This window comes from Medicago truncatula, chromosome 7 (assembly GCF_003473485.1).
Source record: "Medicago truncatula cultivar Jemalong A17 chromosome 7, MtrunA17r5.0-ANR, whole genome shotgun sequence".
Lineage (NCBI taxonomy): Eukaryota > Viridiplantae > Streptophyta > Magnoliopsida > Fabales > Fabaceae > Medicago > Medicago truncatula.
The window spans coordinates 52,522,855-52,549,430 of NC_053048.1; the positions used below are offsets into that span (position 1 = coordinate 52,522,855).

The 26,576-nt window shown below is 33.2% G+C and overlaps 3 protein-coding genes across 3 annotated transcripts; all 3 read right to left on the reverse strand.

Moving 5' to 3' along the window:
* Nucleotides 1-4,405: 4,405 nt before the first annotated feature.
* On the reverse strand, nucleotides 4,406-5,698 carry LOC11426638 (putative expansin-A17). Its single transcript, XM_003626050.3, is given in 4 exon segments — nucleotides 4,406-4,928; nucleotides 5,090-5,177; nucleotides 5,180-5,410; nucleotides 5,497-5,698. Coding segments are annotated over 4 exon segments (762 nt in total). The 5' UTR covers nucleotides 5,630-5,698; the 3' UTR covers nucleotides 4,406-4,618.
* A 2,015-nt stretch (nucleotides 5,699-7,713) lies between these two features.
* Nucleotides 7,714-12,981, reverse strand: LOC11430038 (glucose-1-phosphate adenylyltransferase large subunit 1). Its single transcript, XM_003626051.4, has 15 exons — nucleotides 11,841-12,981; nucleotides 11,300-11,422; nucleotides 11,020-11,193; nucleotides 10,850-10,942; nucleotides 10,584-10,667; nucleotides 10,437-10,492; nucleotides 10,257-10,350; nucleotides 10,026-10,138; nucleotides 9,870-9,942; nucleotides 9,630-9,710; nucleotides 9,458-9,544; nucleotides 9,267-9,371; nucleotides 9,082-9,188; nucleotides 8,810-8,870; nucleotides 7,714-8,147 (listed from the first exon to the last, which is right to left on the reverse strand). The coding sequence occupies exons 1-15, from the start codon at nucleotides 12,072-12,074 to the stop codon at nucleotides 8,046-8,048; spliced, it is 1,587 nt and encodes a 528-aa protein (XP_003626099.2). The 5' UTR covers nucleotides 12,075-12,981; the 3' UTR covers nucleotides 7,714-8,045.
* Nucleotides 12,982-13,579: 598 nt separating this feature from the next.
* On the reverse strand, nucleotides 13,580-24,356 carry LOC11428676 (paladin). Its single transcript, XM_003626052.4, has 18 exons — nucleotides 23,853-24,356; nucleotides 23,628-23,699; nucleotides 22,967-23,037; nucleotides 22,762-22,861; nucleotides 22,574-22,672; nucleotides 22,084-22,210; nucleotides 21,068-21,201; nucleotides 20,926-20,985; nucleotides 20,527-20,762; nucleotides 19,418-19,847; nucleotides 18,096-18,419; nucleotides 17,367-17,969; nucleotides 17,116-17,289; nucleotides 16,323-16,550; nucleotides 15,955-16,238; nucleotides 15,326-15,610; nucleotides 14,826-14,948; nucleotides 13,580-14,277 (listed from the first exon to the last, which is right to left on the reverse strand). Exons 1-18 carry the CDS (start codon nucleotides 24,129-24,131, stop codon nucleotides 14,145-14,147), a joined length of 3,762 nt encoding a protein of 1,253 aa, XP_003626100.2. The 5' UTR covers nucleotides 24,132-24,356; the 3' UTR covers nucleotides 13,580-14,144.
* Between the last annotated feature and the right edge of the window lie 2,220 nt (nucleotides 24,357-26,576).

Here is a 26,576-nt window from a genome sequence, read left to right on the forward strand (position 1 = left end):
ATAAGTGTTGACCAAAAATTTATTCTCCAGTTGTAAATATACTATTGTGTATATAACATGCATTTTGCAAATAGGCAAGGCCGGTCATTAAGGAGACTGGAATAAAATATATTTGATGATAAAAAAATTCTTATTTCAATTTGATAGTCTGTAGGATCCGTGGTACGTTAGTTGAGCTATCAGTACATGCAATAACTAATAATTAATAATAATGGTATATATATTCATAGTCAAAAAAATATAGTATATGTATTCACGATTTATAAATATTTTAAGTTATACGTTACTTGATTGATAGGCTATCAAACCAACTGTTAGAAGGTATACTGATCCGTACTTTTAATTGTTTGTATTTCTTGTATGAGAAGTCAATTCGTACACTCATGATAAGGACGTAAATTATGGGTATAGTGCATAAATATTTGATTTATTTAATGGTAGTAGTAACATGCAACTACCTAACTTGCCTGCTGTGACCTATAATGTTCATCAGAAATATGAAGAAACAGAATTATTTAAGCTCTCACAAGTAGTCACCAAAGAATGGTTTGGTACACATTAGAAAGTCAAATATAAAGATGCTGAATTGAAGTGTGGGACGTTATGCCATATTGCCATGTATTATGCCATCTCTTTTGGAACTGCATACACATGGCTGATGTCAAACCCCTCCATGTACAATAACTGTTTCACACCAGGCCAGCCTGAGTTCGTTGTTCAAAAGGAACTGCATATATTAAAAAATTTAGATTGAGTAAGAGACGGTTTGAAAATTTGTTCATGAGTGGGGTGATCATCTTCTTACAAGCTGGTTTAGTGAAATTGTGTTAGACTCAACGACAAATTTGAAGATGATATTAGAGCATGAATTGGATGAGAGATTGTCGGGCAATATGTTTATACGTTGGTGCAATTGTGACCCGAGTCACACATTAGATGAAAGATGGTCCCACATTATAACAATGTATTATCTATTAAATTAAAGAGAAATGCTATGAACACTCTCTCTAACACTCATTCTTCTATTGGGTGAAACCCACGTGGGTCTCACCACTTTACGTGGGATCCATTCTCAATGTGTCATACCCACATGAATTTCGCCCAATAAGAAAGGGAGTGTTAGAGAGAGTGTTCATAACATTGCTCTAAATTAAAAGTCCAATACCTCATGTGGTCCTTTAAAGTAAGATGTTTGTAACAAATTAGTCCTTTAATTTTCTTTTTTAACAAATTAGTTCTTTAATTTATTTATTTTCTTAAACAAATTGGTTCTTTAAGTCATAAAATATTTACATTGTTACCATTTTTCATCCAACTTAGTTAATTAAATCGTACTTATGTTTTGACATTGAAGTGTGAAAGCCCCAAAAATTACTAATGACATCAAATTTGATTACTTACGTTCATTTTGTCTTTCTTGTTTCCGAATTCAAACATAATTTTACTGACCAACGTTAACGTTTAATGAACAAAATTAGAAATTAAGTAATTGATCAATTTTGTTTTAAATTAAGATTGAATACTACACCTGTAAATCAAAATTTTGAGAGCACTGAACTTGAACCTACCAACTGAGCATTAAACATCCATGCACAAGTTTCAATCGAGTTTGATGAAAATTGGATAATGGTGAAAACCTTATGATTTAAAAGGACTAATTTATTGTAGAAAAAAAAAAAAAACTTGACTAACATTACAAACATCTAACATAAAAGACCGTCATAGTATTTTGCCTAAATTAAAACTCCATATTTCAACCGATGATGCCTTCTAAAAGAAAAAGTGATATCGCAAAAGTTTTTTCTTTTATGACAATAAACTCTATTTGCGACAAATTTTAGTATTCAGGATATATTCCATTAATAGTTTTGGTTTCTAAAAATCAAAATAAATTGAGGACTTTTCGTACTCTATTATGAGTCCACGTGAGTTTAGTTCAGTTGGTAAAAAAAAATGCATAATATATACAAATTCCAGGTTCAAACCCCAGTCATCACAAAAAAAAAAAAAATATATATATATATATATATACACAATGATAGAATGATAAACTGAAGCACTATTTCAAAATTGTATAAAGATTCTAATAATAAAATATTTTATTCATCAAAAAAGAATCTAGGAGTCGAATCATTCAATCCATCTCGATTCAATTCATTAAGTACTTGTTGTTAAGTGGGTTAAATAAAATGTTTTATGTACATCCAATTATTCCAACACTTACAACATATGATTTACATATAAAATATTAGGTATGTGAGTCGTCTTTCTTATTATCATACATTTCTGTGTTCGATAAACGATAAGAGATTTATTGTATCAATTAACGATTATATACATGCTAAGAGATTTTGATGCTGTGAAGAACTTTTAGAATGGGATTTAATTCGGATAAATGGAGCAAATTTTTTACTTTGGATATATGCATTGTTGGTTGGATTGGAATGTTTTCAACAATGATAGAGGTACGTTCAAGTTCAATGGACTTTATTTTTTATCTAGTGGTGTACGAGATTTGGAAAGATGAGAATAATAATGTGTTATCTTGTTCATCATCCTCCATGGGAAATCTTTTATTATTTTGAATCATCGATCAAGCTTGATCCATTGATATGGTTCTTCTTTAGAAAAAACCTCATCAACGTCTAACTAATCATAAAGCCGTGATTTCCTGATTTAAAGTACGACTTAGATTTTGTTTGCGAGTTTGGAGGAGAAGGAAAAGAAGGGGTTTGAAAGGAGAAAAAAAAAAAGTAAAGAGCAAGTAGAAGAAATATATGATACCGAGAGGGGAAAACTTTGGGATTTCATTTTTCTTACTAATACAAAACTATCCTGATTTGGGGAAATTCAAAAATTATATTGGATGAGGGTTTTGGAGGGTTTAGACGAATTCTTCAAATTTAATCTAAGTAGTTATAATATTTTTAAAATTTAAAATATATTAATCATAAACATTAATTTATCATTCTCTAAAAAATTACTCTTTCACAAAATGTGAAAATTTTTACGATCTTCCACTATATTTCCAACCCTCCAAAGCCTTCCCTTCCCCTCCCCTCCCCTCCAAACTCCCAAACAAAACTTTAGATTTAGTCCTCCCTCCAGATTCATTAAATTGGCTCTTTTTGTTATTTAGGCTCTTAGACTTGGCATAAAGGTTGCCAAGCTTCAAAGATTATGTGATGGTGGTCAATATCATGAATCATTTAAGGTCATCTTCAGTTTTGTATCTTCAACCTCTTGATCTCCACTCTCGGGAAACTTAAGTTGCTCATGACTTCAAAGAGGCAATTTGTGCGGATTGCCTTGCATATCGTTGAAAAGTGCCTTTTATATATATATATATATATATATGGGATTTGCTAGAACACACCCACTAGTTTTTATGTGGGAGTGTTTAGCAAGTTATAACTAAAAAGTTAATAAATACACCTTAAGGTGTATGTTGCTATAACACACCTTCTAAAAAAACAAGTGGATGTGTTCTAGCAAATCATATAGGCATTTGCTAGAATACACCCACTTATTTTTTAGAAGAAGTATTTTAGAAAGTGAATAATTAAAAAGTGGTTAAACACACCTTAAGGTGTAGCTTTGTTAAAACACTCCCACATAAAAACTAGTGGGTGTGTTCTAGCAAACCCTATATATATATATATATATATATATATATATATATATATATATATATATTAGTATTCTATCATTTTACGTTTTGGAAGAAGATTTTGCATCCTTGAGCAGGAAGATCTACTAGAGGCATTTTTTGGAGTTGTTGTTTTACGCTCAGGTGTAGGCCGTTTGCGCCCAGTTCTATAAAAATGTAGTTTCAGCACAATTTGAGAGGGAAGTGTGAACAAACTAGGGTTAATCAATTCTTAGGAGATCAAAGGTTAAGAATTGTGTACTTTTAAGGGCATAATCTAAACACCCTAGTGAGTAAAATCATTTAGTATCTTGATAAAGGGAAGAGATTAAGCAAAATGGTACAAATTAGTGTTTGTTCTTAGAGAGTTTGTTGAATGTAAATTTCTTGTAACCCTCTTATCTCTTTGATAGTGGATTGAAGAGATCTCTCTTTTTAAGACGTAGGTTAAATTTAAGTCGAATTAGGTGAACAAATATCATTTTGTTTTTTCTTTTCCTTTATCTTATTGTTTGTGTTTTGTTTAATCACTTTGGTCTAATTGCTGCTAATTTATTTTCACATATAAAAATGTTGATGCTGAATTCACAACACAAGTTACGGTCATTCAAACTCTTCTTTCTATCCGGTTTTAGTACATGATATTTTTCCTTGTTGAAGTAATATAGTATAAGCTAACAATGTAAGACATATTGTGTTGCATTGATTTCGTAATTTAATTTACTTCACATAAAATAGAAATTAAATATATGCTTTGGTTCACCTACACATTACAAATATTATACCAAAGTTGGTGGGCCTCATTGCAAATACTAATATATATTGCTGAGCCACAAACAACTGCCATATGGAACAATTCCTTAGACAAATGAACGCAAGTACCATATAGCTGTTACATAATAAAGAACTGAAATAGAAGAATGCACAATAATAGAAGTGATTCATATCATAACTCATATGTGCTCAGAATCAGAACTGAACGTTACTTTTGTAAGACTGGCCAAATCTCCAGTTGGAAGGTGCAACATTAATAGCTGTACGAGTCTTCCCATTTTTGAGTTGAATTCTAAATGATAAGCTTTGACCATTGAGATAGCTTAGGCTTTGCCAATTAGCACCCCAATTCATTGACATTGGTTCCCATTTATTCTTTTTTGATCCTTTTATCCAAACTTTTGAAATCTCTCCACCTCCCCCTACGTTACTTATAAGAACCAACTCAAAATAGTCTCTCCCATTTATAGTAAATCTTATGTTTCCACTTCTTTTGCACCCAACTCTGCATAAATACAACAAAACTTTGCATCAAAAACATATTTAAAGATTTAATTGACATGCAACGGAGTGTAATCACTATAAATATTTGATTGTTTGTGAAAGTGTCAGTTCAGTGATAAGAATTTGACTTTATAGTTTTAAGGGAAGAAATTTAAAACATACCTCCTATACAAAATGGGAACAATTCCAGCTCTGTATTTGGCAATAGTCTGAAAGGCAGGTTGAGACATATCAAAGTGAGGTCTAGGGGATTACACCAACCACCATTGTCATTAGGGAGTGCAAAGTTTGGTGGACAAAAATTTGTGGCAGTAATAGTGATGGAAGTGCCTCTGAGACACCATTGAGGAACTTGCCTTGCATCACAAACTATCTGATAGCAACCACCACATGACTTCCCATCATTAAACAAAGCAGTACTCAATGCAGCTGATTTTATACCATATCCATCTGTGTACAGATTTCCATAACCACATGCACCACCTACAAGTTAATCAAAATTAAGTTATATACTTAACTATTTGATTATAACACTTGAATAAAGTTAATCAAAAGAAGAAGCAATTTACCCATTGTTCCTGAGGCATCACTTCCACCATAGAAAGTTGCATGAGCTGACTGCCAAACAGCAGATTCTACTCTGAGTTCTGTAGTGACCATATTCATTAACAATATAAGAACACATATAATTAATTTTTCCATTCTCTTAATTTCTCTTTCTCTCTAGTTCTCTGAAAAATCAAATAGGGAATTGCTCTAATTTTTTTTTGTAAATATGACAGACTCTCTTGAGAATTTATAGTACAGTTAGGGGGTTTTAGCCCATAGAAATAACTAACTGAATTCAATAAATTATTGGGAAAATAAGTGTTGACCAACAATTTATTCTCATATTGTAAATAAAATAGAATTGTACCATGAATATGCAAGGTCGGTCATGATTGAAATATGAATTTCTCTTTTTACAAGATAATGTTAACTTGTGCCCTTAAGACACATGTTAAGCACTAATTTCATTCCATTAATGGTAAGAATTTATTGTAAAAGTTAACATTTCCTTTTTTTTTTAAAATATAATTGTTATTTTTTTAGGAAATTGTTATAAGTATAAAGTATTCGCCATCTTTTAACTTGAATTAATCTCTCTAAGAAAACATATTGAATACATAAGATAAAATTTTCTCTTTTAATATTATTTTTTTCATTCACAAGAATTTAAATAATGAACTGTTTACCACTTGTTTAAAGTGTCTGATTCTGTCGTCTTCTTGTTTTTTTTTTTTAAGAAGTTTTTGTTCTCTCAACACGCAAAGGTTGCACCAACCACATGTTGGTAATTAGATTTACACTTTTATAAATGAGACTCTAAAATAATAAAATATATATGATGAAAAAAATAATAACTAAAAATACCTTAATACTCATTTGAACGTCCGTAGGATTCGTGGTACGTTAGTGGTGCTATCAGTACAACATGTATTATAGAATACATATTCATTCATGATTGATAAATTGTTTAAATTATATGCTATTTGAATGATAGGCTATCAAATTAAACGAACCGATAGAATGTTTACTCCGTATGAAAAGTCAATTCGTACACTCAAGATAAGGACATAAATTATGGGTATAGTCCTGAAATATATATTTGATTTAATGGTAGTAGTAGTAACATGCAAGTACCTAACTTGTCTGATTGACCTAGATTGTTCATCAAAAAATAAGGGAAAATAATATAAGCTCAAACAACACAAGTAGCAGCAGCTATGTATGTACTTGTCAACTTAAGAATATGCACGTTAGAATGTCAGCTATAAAGATGCTGAATTAAAAGGTTGATGTTATGCCATTTATTGTGGCATGTCTTATGGAACTTCACATACATGGCACATGGCTGATGTTATCTCCCGCCATGTACAATAACTGATTCACACATACACTGAGCCTGCCATCATTCCATTCTTGAATAAGAACTGCATGTTCTCTATTTACAGAACTGCACATCCTAAATTTTGTACATATCATACAATTATATGGATAGAAACAGTTGAATTAAATATATGTATATGATATAAAATATTTTATCCTGATGCCTTGATGGATAAGTGATACCTTAAAACTCATAAGAGAATTAGGAAATTCAAAGATCGGTGGTATTTTGGACATTGCAAAATATGAGCAGTGGTCGGAGTTCGAACCAAAGACACCCCCACTTATATCATAAGTAGTCGATAAGTTACTTGGAAAAAAAAAAAAAAAAGTAACTGGATGGATCATCTCAGAACATCTCCCCTTAATCTAATGATTCCAAATATTTACCATTTTTCTCAACCCTTTAAACCTTTCAATATTCAAAAAGGTTTATGAATGTTGGTTACGGGCTCTTCTACAAAAAGGGGAATTTTTTAAATTTTCAAGCAACTGGACACTGCAAACAATACAGCTCTCAAAAAATCAAGTTCAACATGGGAAAAGTAGCATATAGATCAAAAGAATCATTTCTTAAGAGATTATTCTCATTAAGGATGAAGTAGTTTACTTGTTTTTATGCAGGAGTGAAGAATATGCAGTTGATATATTCACCAAACACATCAAATTGCATTCGTTTATGAAGTTAAGACAATCCTTTGGCATTTGTATTTCTCTAGTACTCTAGTAAAAGATGTATTTTTTCTGCCTATTTTTTTCTCATGTTGTTTTGTAACAGTAACTTCGGAAAAATGTAACATAACCAACACTCTACATATGTAAACCATAGTGATACATGTATGAATGGTTATATTTTCTTATTTGAAATGTAACATTCAATTAGACAAATAATGTCAACAAATTATTGGCCATTTTGGCTTATAATAACAACGATGAAAATAAAGCTTTAACAGAATTTTATTGCCGGGACAATGTTGTAGCCCTCTCTGTTGAACGAGCCAACAAAAAAAATTCAGACAAACCAATGTATCCTTTATTGATATCCCTGATTGAAGATTCAAAATCTGATACTTGATCCCTTATTTCAGGTAACAGTTTGAGCAAAAGTTTGAAGCTGGTATATATCCCTCCATCTGTGTCTTCTTTGCTGTGTTTTCACATCTCCTGTTGATAACCGTTCATCATTTTATTAAATGATTGTTCCATTGTTTATTACCGAGTTTTTTAACACCACCGTAATGCCTGATCGAATATAAAACCCCTCAGAGGATCTGTCAGCCTCCTGCACATTCTACACCCCAGTACAATTGTCATGGAATTTGATTTTAGAGAAAATTACAACAAAAGGGATGCTTTTTATTTTAATTTTTCTTTCATATGATTGAATAACATAGTACACATGTGATACTCACATCGGCCAACAAAACTATACGCCTAAGTAACTAACCATCATTAATCTATTGCATTCACATAATTGCATTTTTTGTCTATCAGTCTCAGTCATAGACGTGTTTCATTTCAAAACAAAACAAAAAATCTAAGAAATTTTATATTAACAATAGCTAAATGTACACTTGAGTCACCATGGTGTTGAGTGCCTGAATAATTGAAGAACCAAATAGTTACCCACATTATCCAGTGATTAAAAATTTGCTTAAAATGTAAAATACAAGGATTAAATAGCATGTTTATAAGTTTGTAAACAAAAATGCAAGTCATTTCTCAATATGTAACATCCTAACCTTGTGGAAGTATAACCTAACAGTTCTACATCAAAAAGTAAAAACCACAACTACAGATATCACTGTTGCTAATCTTTGTGCGACACAGATCTTCTCATTTACTCGTAAATCAAAACTACTCAATCACCAATTAAATAAACCATTTGCTTACACTTTAGAAAAGAAAGAAAAAAGGCTGTATAAAGTCGAATACAACTTAATTAATACTTACTTCTTTGTTTGCAATTGTTACATTGTTTCCAATTCTTGCGTTTTTGTCAATTATACATTTCCTGCATACGAGATTCGAGTCATGATATATACCAAATCTATAAAAAAAGATGCAACATGAGAGAAATAAACAATTGTAAATCCAACACAGAATATCATACGTATGCCAAGTATAGTATAATTATTTTCATATGCCATGTAACTGAGTTCATATGCATAGTGTTGTATAATGTGAAATTACGACAAAGCGCTTTCAGTTTTTGGGATTCTTACATAATTTTTGTATTTTTGCCTATGCCTATAGGAACGTCTCCCGCTGATAAAAGAGATGCGATTTCAGCCTCTGTTTCGTAATAGTCCGCGCCCATCATCATGGTATCCTATAAAGTGATCGTACATGTGATAACATGGCTTCATGTCAGTCGTTTTAAGAGAAGTTGAGCAGATAGATAGTATACCTTTAGCTGCACTCCAGAATTGAGTCTTGAGCGAATTCCTACAATAGAATGTTCAACCTTGCACTCTCTTAGAAAGCAACCATCTGAAACCAATGAATTAACCACCTACAGTTGATGTTATTGAACACTCACATTAGTCCCCATTAGAATCATATAAGGTTGGCTAGATGGACTAAATTTTGCAGTTCTACCTGGCACTTCTCCAGTTTAGTTGGGGGTAAGAACCGAGGACATGTAAAAATAGGCTTTGACTGATCATATAACTGAAACTTTGGCGGCTTCAACAAGGAAGAACAAAAATCACAACTTGTATAAACTCATTGACTGATGATACCTGTAACTTTTAAATACTAAAAGACCTACCTTATCCATAAGAGCCAGGTTTGCATCAAAGAAAGATTTTATAGTCCCAATATCTTCCCAATAACCATTGAAAAGACATGCCTGTGATGAAATAGAAGGGCCAACCTTGATTGTTTACTATAAAAACAGAATATGATAATTCAATGCATTAATCAAAAGCTACTATAACAGAATATTTGACAAAATACTTCTGCTAAAGCGACTTGTATAACTCGAGTAGTCTCTACTTAAAGCAACTACCTGGACTTTAAAATCTTTTGCAGCCATTGGAATGACCTCAGATCCAAAATCATTTGCATTAGGATAACAACTCCTGAAAATTTATCACCATAGAAAATTAGAAATCACATCATACTTATCTGAGTTGAACTTTGACACAAATCATATGCTAATTACCTGAGAAGTTTGCGAAGAACATCTAATTTAAACACATATATACCCATTGATGCGATGTATGGAAATTTCCTTGCTTCTTGTGCTGATAATCCAAAAACACTCGTATCTACATGCTACGAGAACAAGAAGAGCAATCAGAGACAGGTGATTTCAGATTCAAAACTGAAGTCGTTATAAACTATAGTATAATTACATCTCAATATATTAAGAGGAAATTGGAAGAATAACAACCATAGATCTTAATAAATCTCCCTTGGGTTTTTCCATGAACTGGTGTATCCGTCCTCTTTCATCAACCTTCACTAAACCAAAATCAGAAGCACGGCTGCATGTAAAAAAATAAGAAAAAACTGTAAATATCTCAGGAACCAACTGTGTAAACAGTCTTAGAGGGAACTTTACTTAGAGTACCTGCCATCCACCGGTAGACAAGATACAGATATATCAGCACATGAATTAATGTGCTTCTGCAGATGTGAGATCAGTTGTCATGTTAAACGTTCACAATGAAAGTGAATCCGCAAAAGCTAATCGAACTTAACAGCTAATAAGACTGACCTGCACAAGTTCCATGTAATCCATTCGATAGAGCTGATCACCACACAATACCAGAATGTTCTCTATGTTTCTATGCTCAGCATCCTAATCAAGTTCCAGAAGCTTATTCAGTTTTATAAATGTAAGAATGAATCAAATCCCTTGCCAATTAAATCTTAAACACTTGCATCTGTGACAGTCTTATTTTCTGATCAACCTTAAAAATATATCCTGAAAAATCTGCAATAGTATGAAATATGAAAACTATTAAACTAATTATGGCATACCTCAAACAACCAAAGGAATCGTCTTACAGCATCGGCAGTACCCTGAAACCACTTATTTCCTGATTCGCCGAGTGTTTGAGTTGCTGCCAATACCTACCATAAAAAAGTTTTAGTCTGTATACACCAAAAGTGAGTAAAAAAATAATTCACGGTAACAAAAAAAGGTGTACCTCAATAAAACTCCCACCACAGTTGACGCCACCTCCCAAATTATATGTTCGAGCAATGTGACGGTTGAGGGACTGAGAATTGAATTGTGTAAGGACATAAATTTTATTAATTTCACTATTAATACAATTGCTCATTGGTATGTCCACCAGCCTATAACATCCTCCGAATGGCACCTAAACATCAGATGAAGAACATAAAAAGATATGCACAGATTAGTGAATTCAAGCCTAGTTCTGGAAGAACATAACAAGACAGAGATTAGTAAATTCAAATATGTACAGCCGGTTTAGCCCTTTTTTGAGTAAGAGGGAATAGACGAGTTCCAGCTCCACCACCTAAAATGATCGACGCGACAGTCTTTGGGTTTGCTTCTTGTCCAGCAAAAATTGGGGATTGTAGGGCCTGAAATGCAGCATTGGCTAGCTAAATTCATATTCAATATATAAGTCATCATATACTTGTAAAAAAAGAACATGAGTATGGTGGCTTTCCATGATCATGAATACTTTTTCGAGAAACCAGGTATAACTAAATAAATCATTAGTGATCAAGTTCAACCAAAATCTAAGAAGCTTTCTATGATACAAGATTCTGATACCATGTTGAGAAGCATGGTATAGCCCAACAAAGAGAAAAATAAATTGAGAGAAAGATTGATTATTTGAAATTGATAGAATGAAATCATTACTAAGCTAACTAATCATAACTAACTTGTAACTAACTACCTTAAACATTATTCAACTAATTCTGACAATAACATAACATAGCACTGTCAAATAGCTAAGACATTACTCAAGAAGTGGAATGAAAGTGAATTTACCATAAAATTATTTGCAACATCAGCAAGAGTAGAAGTAGTCACAAATCTATTAGTTTTATTTCTCAGTACAACACTTGAGAATCTTTCATAACGAAAATCAGATGCAGCATTCTTTGAATGCAGCAAGTTCACTTTGCTACCAAAGAACGAGGAAGAAGGAACCCTGTCACGGTCGAAGGATGGCTTCTTTGAACACAACGACATGGAAATTCCATGTAACTCACTTGCCATCATTATTTCTAAATTTCAATAAACCAAGACAACTACACTCTTCGATTTTTCTTTCAAGCAAGTTATTATTTAAAACCCAAAATTTTACTGGTTCAAGATTATCTAAGATATTAAAAATAAACTAATAAACACCAAAGCAAATCAGAACATTTTCTGTACAGACATAAAAGGAAGGGAAACATATGTAAATGAAATTAAGAAACATCAAAAGACCGCTCAATTAAAGCATCAGAATATTTAGTAATGTTGATTTGTTTATTTTATTGTGTTTCCCCTCATGTTTATTATGAATATAAAATATTTGATTAAAGCAAGGTGGGTTTCCTCAAGGTAGAGCAAGGAATGGCTTAATAGCACAAAACCAGCATGGAAACCACTAAATCTTATGATGAGGATCAGACAATCTCGTACAACAACACAAACTGAGTTGTAAGTTTCTAAATATTCTCAGCAGCTTACACTACACTTAAAGCTAAAATGCATCTTTATTATTCCTAAATGCATGTTGTTTCCCTCCTCTTTTCAGGTTTTAGTCTAATTAATTTAAGTATTAAACAATTAATTAAAGGCTCCCATACTTTTAAAATCAATCAAATAGAAACTTGGGACTTTCTTTTACCATAACAATCATAGTAAAAAACTACTTACAAGGGATCCAATTCCTCACTCTCTACCTTGTTATAGGAAGATCACAGCAACAAGGTTAATAGGTTATCAATTCTATTAGAAGAATGAATGTGCATGCAGATTACTTCTTTAAATAGGCTTCGTTTACCAATTCAAATGAAACATCCCAAAGCAAAAAGTATTTGCAAATGTTGGGCTCCTAAGATTCTTTACGGACAGAATGTGCATGTACATGTAACATGTAGTTATCAGCTTTTAGCAGAGATGCATGATACTGGGATAGTCCTGTCGTTGCCAAGAGACAAAAATAAACAAAAAAGAAACGTAAAGTTACTAATTTTCTCCTCCTCGTACAGTACTTTATTTTGCATCTTGCTTTACACCTTTTTTTCTTTAAAATTCTCTCTCCTCACTTTACAGCTTATAGTTATACTTCATTACTTCTAAACTCATTTGTCAACGTGAGGCAAACAAACCTGTAGTTGTAAAAAAAAAAAACCTAACATGCAGTAAACCTCATAAATTATAGAGTAATTATTTTTAACACATACCAGGGGTTCTTATAAATGTTCAAAATTTACAGCTACATGATTTACATACCTTTTACATAATATTTCTTTTTACTTGGTAATTTACTGTGGACTATGTCGTATTTTAGAAAGCTTCTTTTATCCCCCACACCAGAACGGTGAGTCCGGACAAATCCAATTTTTGAGAATAAGAAAATGGGGTGAGGGGAGAATCTCCCCATAATTTATGGTTCAGACTTCAAAAAAATTTACTAGATTATTTTTTTTTTACTGAGCTTGACTAGAATTTTCACACATCTATACTTTGATAGGTTAATTTTGCCATTTATCATTCTCATGAAGTATACTAAGTCAACAGAGAACTAACTGCTTCAAACACTTGTAGAATTTGAGTCAAAAAAATCACAATTTGAGGTTCTTAAGGGCATTAATCAAACTTGTTTATTGAAGAGATAGGGAACTTTTCCTCCCCTCTTCACTAGTGATAACTCCTTCAAAAAACAAAAAAAAACTATAGGAATAAGAATACAAACAGTTGGGAAATATACATATCATCCCTTAGCTGTGCAAGCTAATACCTAACAGGTCTTCCAATGAATACTTTGACCACCAATATTTTCCTTTACAGACTTCAGTTTGGCAATCAGAAATTACTCTTTTGAGCTTTATTATACTATACTCATGCCTTGCATCTGAGCCAACTTCTGATCACATACAGTATTAGATAGAAGCTTACTACGAGATGCTACTCTTGTGGATATAGCAGTTTGCAAAGTAGCGAGTTGTTACACTTGGGGGCTTTGTGTACAAAATAAGGCATTGTGCAATACGGGTAGAAGAGGTTATAGGTGGACAAACTGTAACAGCAAATGCCAACTGTACATCAGCATGACCATAACTTACAAGCATCGGCATACTATTTATCTATTCTTAGATTGTTACATAGATGACTAAGCTCGGGTCTTGCATCCATCCATCCAGCAAATTCTGTATCATCGGGAGAGTTGCAGTAGAGATACGATCTGAATGTGATAAGGAAAAAGTACCGCCTGGAGGAAAACAAATATGATTACAAAAGCAGATAGTCCTTATGGTGCACACCTAAACGTTTTTATGTGATGACTACCTCGCAAATCCAAAAATATGTGTACTTCAAATTTTCTACTTTTTTTCAAAGTTTGATCTAAAGTGCAAGATCACCCATTTTAAGGTGGTTGTGATTTAGTAGTTAAATTGAAAAACATAACACATGAAAATCAACCTTACAAAATAATAACTTTTTCTAAAATGAATTTTATTATAAATTCACCATTTGATTGAAAGTTCGTCAAATGTAACATTTTTCATACTCCATCAAAATACATTTTATATTAATGTTCGACTTTCTTTTCAAAATCAATTTCAATAAACAGTGTGGCTTAAAAGTCTGATTATATTAATTCCTGCATGTGTCAACCAACTCCCACACGCTACCATATATAAGCACCAGCAGCATATGTGAGGGTGTGATCAATTCTTTTTAGAGGATATATACAGATACTCATCAGTAGGTACCAAGAAAACATTTATGTTAGCAAGGCAAGTAAATGTTATGTACCTCAAAGCCTTGATACCCATGTCAAAAAGATATGCACGCTCTTCATCATCATCATCAGTAAACTTCTCAAATTCTCTAATGTAATACAGAATATCATCTCGAATATGTCCTGCGCCTGCACATCTATTAAAAAAAATAGAAAAATTCAGTGCAATCAACAAGCCAATAACTAACATCTTAAGCTATATTGCCACATCAAACTTCCCCGGTGAATAAATAGTGTAAAGGCTATTTTATAACCACAAAAGTGATGACATAATATAGTTGCAAAGAAAAGGTAAATTCAACCGCTGAAAGTACCCCCTTCAAGTCCCCGTCCTTTCCCTTTTTGGGTTGAAGCCTTCCACACAAAAAGGGAAAAAAGACAAGGACAGTGCCATGTTTCAAACAAAATACATTTTTCATCATAGAGAACATAATTCATCCACTGATGTTGAATGCATTTTCATACAGGTAATACAATATGGATGGTAAAGCTTCTAATAAATTTATTTTTATACCTTTCAATGACAATGTCAACATCTGCTTTGCTTTGGGGACCATGTACGAGGACTCTTGTAAGGTTCAAAATGTCCCGATAGTCGCCCATCCTAAGTGCTGTTTCATTAGAAGCTCGAGAAAGTGAATTATCTTCAGTCACTGCATATGTATCAGGACCAAATGATGGCTGCAGTATTTTGGATGCAAAGTTTGCTTCTGCGCCAAGTCTAATACAGATTATGGCCATTGCATATGCGACTCCACCAAAACCTGTGTGCGATACAAAGAGGTAACTCCCTGCAGAGCTACAATAAAGCAATAATTTATAAGTACATTGTAATATCTAAATGAAGAGTAACTTAAGATTAACATATTGAGTTTTCAGTTTCTAGATGGTATGCACAGATATGTGGGGATCATATTCAAAACAACACCACTACAAACCATGACAAGAATCCAATGGCTACAATTTGGAGACAGCAAAGCAGCCAAATTATCAGCAATCATAAGCTGTTAACAATTCTATGATATGATTGATAATAATTCTATGATTCTATTTACATACTGTCTAAAATGGTACAACCAGTGACGCAACAAAAATGTTGGCAAACTTTAGAAGACCCATATACTACCAAGTAAGGAGACTTACTCATCTTGACAATACTGTATTGCATCGACATCAGAGGCTAAGGCATCTCTCTCTCTTGTTAAGGGTATCCTCCGATAGACAATATCATATCCATCATCTTTTAGAAGAGAATAAACTTCTGCTGGTGTCTTCACATCATCTGCCAGAATGTTTTCCCAGTATCCAACCACAGTAGACTGATTTGTTGAGGGATCATATTCTTCACGGTGTAGTAGCATTCGCCCACCAGACTGTCTAATCTCAGCCAGTGTGTCTTCTTTCAGCCGTGCTTCCATGTGTTCAACCTGAATTATAGTTACCATGAGTTGTGCAACACAATACTTACGTAATATGTTCCAATAGACAAACTATTGTACAAGATGGCTCACCACAGGACCGGTGATTCCGACGTGTTTGAGTGTATCAACAGGTTTGTTTAACTCCCTGTGGACAAAGGGAACACAGTTGATATAAACAACTGCTTCTTCTCTTACATCGGTCAATATAACTTTCCGAGCAGTGAACCCAGGTTTAGATTTAGCATCCAGATAGTTTAGCATCTCCTTGGCCCCAGAGATGGTTGGAGTTGCCATGCAACATACAGGGTATCCATCAACCTGAAAAAATGACACTCTCACAGTCATCATACCACACTACATTATATATCAATTGACAATAACATGAGAACTGATAATGCAAAATGCTGTAAGCAAATCCAGTTTATATTTTATCTTTTTTATTGTTTGATGGATCTCAAAGTTACAAGTTAATAAGTAATTGTAAATCTATATATTTGTCGACGCACGCAATTGTCAAACTATGATACAATTAAATAAGAGGCACTCTTTATAAAATTGAAAGTATGAGAATCATATAATACAAACCATAGCATGTTATCTTCATTTCAAATATTGAATGAGTGGAAGCAATATCGACTAAAGTAAATTATCAACTAATGTAAAACGGTGCAATGTACTTGTAAAACTACAAGATAACAAACTAAACAGATGTGCAATCTAGTTCCACACCAGACAGCATTTTTTCGAAATAAACTTACACCATCGGACATATTAAAGATGCTAATTCTACGTATATTTGGATCACTGACGTGTAGCCTTACCTTCTGGCATCACAGATGATGATATTTAGTTTCTTTAGCAATACTTTCAAACACAAACATACCTTGTAAACATGAGGTGCACCATGTATTTGTATATTATTGGAAGTTCTCTGTCCAGGAAAGAAATACATTTTAAGTATGGAGCCCTTCCCCAAAACAGAACCGTTTCTGGCATTGACAGTAGACTCCATCACTGCATCTCCATGCTGAGACTCTTGTGATTCTCTCAATTCCTCCTACAATTTAAACTGACATTATCTAAGCAATCCTTATTTGAATTTTGAAAATAATCATTTGATTAGAAAACACTTACAGGGACAGTGAAAAACCTCCCTGGTCTTGATCTGATGCTCCATTTCATAGCCTGTACCTCTGGCCTCTGATGCAACCAAACCTTAAATGTCATTCTGGAATTCCCTTGTCCACAAAACCCATCGAATGCTTCGCTTCCAAGATACGCTGCAAAAGCAATTAGACGGAAGTACCGCTCCAAGTACTCAGCACCACGATCTAAAGCCACCCTCCTTACCCTTGGCTCGACATGCTGTTGATTGAATACTTTTCTATATTGTAGGACAGCTTGACGAATGTTTTGAAGTGCAGAACATCTATCAATAACAGCATCTAAGGCCTCTCGGCATTCGGCACCATTATCAAATAATGTGGTTATCTTCCATAACAAGAGAATGTCATTTATACCAAAAACACGGTTTTGTTTCTCGTCTATCCTTATTTGTGAAATATTGGAGGTCAGTGCAGTGACACGGCCTAAAGCTTCATCTCCACTTGAAGAACCGCCATTTGATTCTTCTTGGGTTATATCATCACTCAATATTTTAATTGGCCTACCAAAATCCACGCGAAGTTTTACAAGGCAGGCTATCACTGTACCAGTAGTAGTCCTGCCCCTACCCATCTGTGATATCAAAGAGATATTAGCAGCTAGAAATGAAAAGGACAAAAAGACAAGAACCAATGATGAACATATAATGAACGCATTCATAACTGATAAAGCATAAGAGATAAAAGAATAAGAAATGACCTGACAATTGAAAACAAAAGCAGTGTCCTTTGCAGCAGAAGCAATATTATTTGCCAAAATGTCAAAGTCAGAACGCTCGGGAGCTTTTCCATCAGTGATGGGTACACGTGCATACTTAATGGGAAACCCTTCAGCTTCCAAGCTTTTGAAAACTTCAAGTGGTGTTTGAATCAAATCAGAGGTAACATGCTCCCAAGCATCAAATATATGACCATCATCTGTTTCATGAATAACCATTATGGCACTGCTATATTGTTTAGCTTCCCTTAAAATGTCTTCTTTTAATCGAGCTTCCATTTTCTCCACTCTTTCACAGTCAATACCCTGAAAGAACAAATTACAGCTTCCAATTCACCAATAATAAAAGGAAAGAATGCCAAATTAATATGAAATTTAAAGCAGCATTAATGACATCTTAATTTCAGCCTATTAGACAATTAAGCATTAGTTGATCATGAATATATTGATAAAATACCGAGCTGCACAACTCATAGTTAGAGGTTTGACAATATTCAGCAAGCAAGTCGATTATGAGTTTGTGTCATTTCATGTATTAGTTATCTATACCAATGTATAAAGGGAGTCTACTCTTTTTTTTGGGATGAACTTTTTCTTCCATTTTTACACTTCATTTAAACTATTTCATCATTTTTATAAAATCATTTAAATTATCAATTAAAAAAATTAGTTAAACTCCATTAGAATAGGAACAATCCATAACAAAAGGATTAACAACCCACAATAATAGAACGATATTAGACACTAAAAAAACTGTATTTTGATCTTATATAAGGGAATATTATATTTTGGTATAATATTTTTTCTTCCAATATTACCCTTCACTTGATTATTTTTTACCATTTTATCGTTCATTGTATATAAAAGCGTCAAGACGGGCATGGCGCTAGTACCTCACAAAGTAGATACCCTTTTGTAACATTTGATGATCCCACTACTATAATGACATAACAGGTTTTGTGGAATGAACGAAAATAACTCCGTAAACAAAGAAAATACCCTTCCTTTCTCACACGTCTTAACTAGACATACCGCTTCCCAATTAGAATGCTAATTTTCCATGAGATTATTCTTTGGTTGGGAGGGAGTCTGGCTTGGACCACATTGCTAAGAATTTTTTTTTGGCCAATGGTTCCTGCTAACTAGTACAACTTAAATTGCAATATAGATTATAGACATCTTACTGAGAGGCTACAAGAAAAGTTGAGTTACAAACGAAGAGCCAGTTTTTCTGACATCTACTTAGCCATCCCTCTTTCATAACTTCAAATTTATTGAAAAGATATGTCAAATGTAATGCTTACCGTGTACTCCAACATGTTCTTGTATGGTCGTTCAACTTCACGAAGAACAAATGGCTTCCCATTGATGTAAATAACAGGCTCTTCTCTCATATTATGCCAAAGTATTGGGCATCCACCATTAGTACTGCAAATCCTATGAATGACAGACCGAATACCATCAATGGTTGGATTTGCAACACCAAAAACTGGAAATCCAGGAACTTTTCGAAAATTAGGAGCACCATCCACTCTCTCCGGCAAACTCGGATTTTGGCATCCAGGACAGTGATCACTTTTAAGAACAGTTTGACTTCCAAGAACTTCACCTTTTCTCAAGGCAGCAACATTACCCATCTCAGATGGCCGGCCATCAGTTGATTCAGCTATCTTTGTTAAAGATGGTTTCAAACTTGAATATCCAAGTGCACCCATTGGATCTCTCCTGAGTAACCTGCAGTGCCGATTGTTGTGAGTCATGCCAAATAACGGTAGACATTAAAATCAGAAACCCAATTGGTAAATATTGTGCAACAATGTGATGAAAAAATTGACATGAGAAAGTATATCACGGGAGAATGTTAAATAAACAGAGATATATGGAAGCTTCTGGAGTCACACGCAAGGTACATTGTTGGACAATCTTTACCGATTGGGTTTGAAAATTTATTCCATTTTATAAAAGAATCTGGATGCCTTGAAGAATCTATCTTGCAACCACACACAAGAAGCCTTCCTACATACCTAAGCATCATAGCAATTTAAAACACACAACCACTACCAGAAATTAATGTCAACCTTATATGTGTACTAGCACATGTACAAATCTTGATTGTATTTGTAAACTAAATAGCTAGTTGATTGATTCTAGTGAACCTAAAAGCAATAAACTCAAGGATTTCATTAATACTGGAACCAAGTTATATGGGTGATCAGGACCTCGGACTACATATGAAAGATTATTTCTGAAGGTCAAAGCGAGCTCAGTTCAGTAATATTAATGATCATTGCGAGACATACAGTTCACTAGCTAAACTCGTTTAGCTCAATAGATATACATCCACAGGCCTAATGAAGAGAAATCAGAAAAGAAAATTAATAAACATAGACCTCAAAGTTATTAAAATTTTAACCTGCGAATAATGCTGTAAAGTTCAGGCCTTGCTCTCATCCAATTGGAAAAACTACTTTGACCAGCGGTACTAGAAAGGAGTATATCCCTTTCTGAATTAATGTACACGGCAAAACATATTAAAAAGTAGTATCTCTCCAAGTACTCCACAAAAAAGGAAAGCGATGCCTCCTTTTTCATCTCATCTGGCTGTCGCAGAATGCTATTGCGATAGGTACCAATTGCTTCACGCAAATTCTGAAGTTCAAGAAAGACAGATTAAATACGGAAATTTTAGAAATATGAAGATTCAACCCACAAGATACATAGAAGGAAATTCAAATGTTCAAAGAGACTATATAAACAACCAACATAGAAGTTATTTTAGTACCACAAGATTGGAATCATTAAAAACAGATACCTGCATTGAAGCACATTTGTCAATGACTTTGTCGACTTGTCTTTTTCCGTCAACACCACCCTGAAGAATAATTTTAGCAAATTAGAACAACAAGAACAAATTCTTGTCTTACACATGAAATATCAAGTTTAATGTCCGGTACCTCTAACACCCGAACCAAGCTTCTTATGACTGCATATTCTCCCCTACGAATTGCCTCCTCTGAGTTAGGCAAATGGTCGGCAGCATTGGTCATAGATTGAAAAATTCTACCCATAGAATTGCTTCTTGGAATCCCTATCATGTAATAACATAATAATTAGATTTTTGTCAATGGAAAATCCACTGGTACGCCTTATGATTTAAACTTAATAACAAAGGTGTAAAAATAAAATAAAATAAAATAAGATAAAGAAAATCATTAGAAAGAGGTGGGATTTACAGTATACGCTCTAAATTGTTTTTTATGTGTGCATATTTCCAACGAAATTAGTGATTATGTTGCAAGAGTCGAAAGAGCCTCATCACAGTTGTTGGATTAAGAATGGATGCCAAGGAATGTACAACTACAACTATAATTTAGGCCATTGGTCCTCAATTCAATTGTTGCATTGCACTTTTCTCACACTCATTACAGGTCCGTGCTCTCAAGTTATATGTTTGGTTCATACTCACATGCATCCTCCCCTAGAGCACTAGGACAAATGTCCTGTAAATTAGCAATAATATGAATAAAAAAGCACCCTAGGGAGATAAACTAAAGAGCTGTGTTTCTGTTATATATTTTCTTTTTAAAAGTTAGTAAAATGACCTGCTCCTCTTCCAATAAACTCAACTGACACCAACATCATGGTAAATGCTAACAAGTACAGAAAGAATGTAACCATGTGCCTCAAATTGCATTGGTAAGAAAAACTGCCACGCTTATGAAAACCGCCACACATTTTATGTTAACAAAAAACTGGAATGTGTATTCATGTGCTCGGATATTGGTGCATCAAAGTAGTGCTTTTTTGAAGGATAAAAGAATTCAATTATTTTTTAATTAAACAGCTTTCAATAAGATACTGGATGTGCAAGAATCACAATCTTGTATTCAAATTTCTTGGACGAAAATTGGCATAAATGAAAGAAAATAAACAATAAAATTGGAAAAGTTTAATAAGTAAATAAAAGTACCAGAGGCTCCAATTCGATTGAGGTAGACCAAAGTTGCGATAACCATTCCGGTTGTCGTTCGTCCACGCCCCATTTGACAATTAAAAATTATCTCTGTATTTACATCAGCTTGAGAAATTTTATGTACCTAAAATCAAAGATTAAGTGTAGCTAAGATACAAGAAATCATTGGTTTAAGGAAACTTATTAAATAAGTAAGTTTTCTAAGTTAATAAATACTAGGCTTCCCAATAACAAATAAAAAACCTTGAGGATTGTCTATCAGCAGTCCCACCACGACAGGACAAAAAATTAAAGCTAAACTACATAACCCAACTCCTTAATTGTAACAAAAGAATATATGTTCAGATTGTGAAGCTTATGATGGTAGCATAAAACAAAAGAGTGGAAAAAGAAAAAAGCAAGATGAATCATTATATTCTTTCTTTCAAACAAATTCACTCAGAAGCATTTTTTCCACCCAAAAAAATAATTTATGCAAAGAACTCACCAAAATATCAAAATCCAGCTCCTTAGGTGATTTTTCATCAGTTATAGGAACACGTTCATAATCAACAAGGTATCCCTCCACTTGCAATTCCTCGTAGACCTACAAAAAAGAAAAAATGTAATGCAATTTTTAGCAGGAGAAAACTGATTAGTACTCACATTACCATTTTAATCAAGTTTCACACATACCTCTAATGGTGTCTTCACAGAATCACATGATACCGGTTCCCATTGGTCCACCATCTGACCATCGGGCAGTTCATCCGTCACAAGGATCTTATATCCATATCTGTTACGTCAACATTAAAATAAGATTGATAGTAAAGAATAAAAACAACCATGATTTCCGCACGACAAGGTAGCGACAAATACAGAGTAGCACCGTAGAAAGTACCTTTCAGCTTCCGACAGGATGTCTTCTTTCAAACGAGCTTCCATTTGTTCAACCCTTTCCCTATTAATTCCCTGATTGAGTACAAGTCCCAACGTTATGACAAAACAGTTTTATTGAAACAGCAATGCACTCAATTCAACTAAAACAATTCAACCCCCAAATTTCGTGTATCCGCAATTGCAGCCGCAATATATAGATTTTGGCGGCTCATGCATCCAGATGGCAACTGCAATTGCAGCCGCAATATATAGATTTTGGTTCTGTTTGGATAAACAACTTATTTAGCAGCTAACAGCATAAGCACTTATGACTAAGCTTTTTATGAAACACAAGATAAATTAAAATCAAACTGTTTGTGTATAATATAAAAGTTGTTTTCATAATCTATCCGGAAGTGATTATGGAAATTAGCTGAAAACAATGTCATAAGTTATTTTCATAATTTCTCCCAAACAATGTCACAAGTACTACTTAGGACAGTATATAAGCTCAAATAAGTCAATACAAACAGGCCATAAGACCACAATTTAAAATCTCATGTGGTATATGTGAATAAAAGATCTTGATCCCCGGATTAGTCGGTCCATGAACCAGATACAAAGTTTCCAAAAAAAAATAAAAAAATAAATTAAAAATGAAAAAATGAATAACATATATATACCGTATACTCGAGGTTGGAGAATGGTCTCTCAACATCACGCAGAACAAACGGACGGCCATTAATGTACACAAGCTGATTTCAACAAAAAAAAAAAAAAAAAAGTTGTTAATTACTAATTATAGCATTATCATTCATCATTAGCATTAAAAAAAACTTAAATTAAAAATAAATTAGTCCATGAACAATACATATTAAAAAAAGAAAAGAAAAGAAAAGAAAGTATACCGGTTCTTCACGAAGACTAATCCAAAGAACTTGTTGTTTGTTCTGGCGATTACGAATGTGATTAAGAACATTTCTGATTCCATCAACAGTTGGGATAGCAACACCATGAACATGCAAAGAGTCAGCACGACGATAATTAGGAGCACCTTCGATCTGAGGAGAAAGACGTTTATTTTGACAACCAGGAAAATGGTCACTCTTCAGAATTGTCTTCTTTCCAAGCACTGAACCTCCTCGCATTCTCATCACTTCCTCTGGTTCCTTCACTACTCTCGCCATCGCTTCAAAACCACGCGCCACCAATGCAGAATATGCGGAGAAGAAGATGAAGATGAAGATGTAATGTGTATTGTGTAAATGTTTGCGAAGTTACTTTAAACAAGGAAGGAAAGTATTGAGAATTGAGAAAGAGTTAAGAGTTGTTGTTAATCTGTGGTTTATCGTTTTTAAGTGAGTTTATATAACTAACTTGTCAACTTCACATGGATTTTCATTTTTTCGATTAACTAACTAATATTGTAACTGTAAGCATCAATTTTACCTGTATTAATTTATTATTGTAAGTATTTTCTGATGGATTTTTCCGGGAAAAAGAAATGATATTCTGAAACAACCAATAATACCTACCAAAAATCTTTTTTCTTTTTCTCACAACAACGTGAAACGTGTGTGTGAATGTGATGTGATTGATACTTTTTTTTTATATTTTAATTTATGAATTAAATAGTGTAATATATTTAAATATTCTTTTCAAGGAAGCGTAAATATTTAAATATGTTTAGCGTGTGATGTGCTTTTGCACAATTTCTTTCTTTCATAAAGTAGTATTATTGATCTTTAAAAAAAAAATAGTATTATTGTTGTCCATGTCAGCTTAGCGGATAGAACATAGCATGATATATGCATTATCCGATTATTATTATAAATAAAAATTTATATTTTAGATTAATTTAATTACTAATGTATATAGTTTTTATTATACACCACATATATCATTTAATTTGAAATTGTAACCCATTGTCATATGATAAAATTTATTAATCTAAAAGAAAAAAATTGACTATTTTTTGTGTGAAAATAATATTCAACTATAAACACTAATTTCTCAAATCGTCAAGTAGGATTATAATGGACGATAAATTCCTCATAGAGAGATAGAATATGGTTATATTAGGAGGCTGAATTGAAACTCTTGATTTTTTTTGTGTAAATTGAGTATTCTCCGTGCGCAACTGTGGAGACTAATCTCTCAAGCCTTGTGAATCTAAATGGACGGTAAACTTTCCTAAAAGTTTTAATGTTGCTACATACACAAAGCTGAATTCGAACTCATGATCTTGGTTAAGCCAGAGAAGACTCGTGCATTGAACCTCTTATTTGAAAGTCCTTGAATAAAGAGTGGCATTTTTTAATAGTCTTGTGAAACTCCTCCTTAATAATTTATGTAATGTAAAGTGTAAAACCTTGCTTTGAAACCGTGTCAGTAAGTCAAATTAAAAAAGAATAATATTAAAATGAAAACGTGTGTTGTGTTGTCTGTTTTGTTTGGATGAGGTGAGGTTGTATGTTATGCTGTGAATATTCTGTTATCGTTAATGCCAAGTTGGCACATTACTCAGAAAATGGCCATGAACAGAATCAACCCTGAATGGTCCATTTTTCTTTTTCCTTGTAAACTGGAACTGGATCAGATTCTATTTAAATATGCTTTCTGTTTTCTTCTTTCTTTAATGAACGACCATAAAACATACATATACCATGCGATTCGTGGTCGTGGATAAGGTTGAACTAAAATACATGATGATGTGGACGGTGGAGTACAAATTGTCACACTCATTCTTTTCTCGTTTCTTTTTTCACTAATTGTGAAACTCATTCTTTTTTTCATTTTTGAAAGGTGTGACATCTTTTAACACACCAAAAATTTAAAATTTACTTGTTTTTTGTGAAATGATTTAGTGGTTAGAACTCACACAATTTATTTGTAGAGAGGTGGAGTGATCGGGATTCGAACTCCGGCTCCTGCATATAAAATGCAATATCACACCAACTGAACTAGACTCACGGATATAAATTTAAAATTTACTATTGTTGATTACATGGTACTACATTTATGTAAGGGAAGATTACATTATGTACGTATATACTGAGAGCATAAAATTTACTATTGTTGTTTACATAGTAATTCCCCCGGTCCTATTTACTTATAAGAAAAAATTGACTTTTTAGATTCATTATGTAATTAATGTATCTTGTCTAGAATATAGACCAAATACATTATTTATACAATGAATTAAAAAAGTCAAATGTTTCTTATAAATAAGACAGGAGGAAGTACTACATTTATGGATTGTATAGATTCAAATCTACTATGGTTTTATTTTCATGTGCTTGAAGTCTTTAAATTTGTGATCTTCCATTCACGTCCATCCGATGCATCCACTATCATTATTTTGTATCCACCTTTTTCTTTTCGTATAATTTTATTTACTATACATGTTGTTGTAGCATTATAAACATTATTTCCCTAAAGAAAAGCACTATAAACATTATTATTACTCTTGCTCCCGTCGGGATAAATCGGACCCCTTCCTCTATTCCCACCTACGTACGTATATAAGATATTTTAAGAAGTGAACATCTCTCTTAGTAGCGGGATCTGGAGAAAGAATAAGAAAGATAATTTCATTAAATTTCTTCTCAGGAACGGGGCCTACCACAAGA

Bases quoted from the DNA above. Each gene is read 5' to 3' on its own strand.
- LOC11428676 (XM_003626052.4), bottom strand. From the start codon at position 24,131: ATGGCGAGAGTAGTGAAGGAACCAGAGGAAGTGATGAGAATGCGAGGA. The intron at 18,420-19,417 runs GTAAGCATTACA...TTGTTCTTTCAG, and splicing joins AGAACATGTTGGAGTACACG to GGTATTGACTGTGAAAGAGT. The intron at 17,970-18,095 runs GTCATTTCTTAT...TTGATATCACAG, and splicing joins CTTTTGTTTTCAATTGTCAG to ATGGGTAGGGGCAGGACTAC.
- LOC11430038 (XM_003626051.4), bottom strand. From the start codon at position 12,074: ATGATGGCAAGTGAGTTACATGGAATTTCCATGTCGTTGTGTTCAAAG. The intron at 10,493-10,583 runs GTCAGTCTTATT...TCACATCTGCAG, and splicing joins ATTACATGGAACTTGTGCAG to AAGCACATTAATTCATGTGC. The intron at 9,711-9,869 runs GTAGTTGCTTTA...ATTTCATCACAG, and splicing joins CAAAAGATTTTAAAGTCCAG to GCATGTCTTTTCAATGGTTA.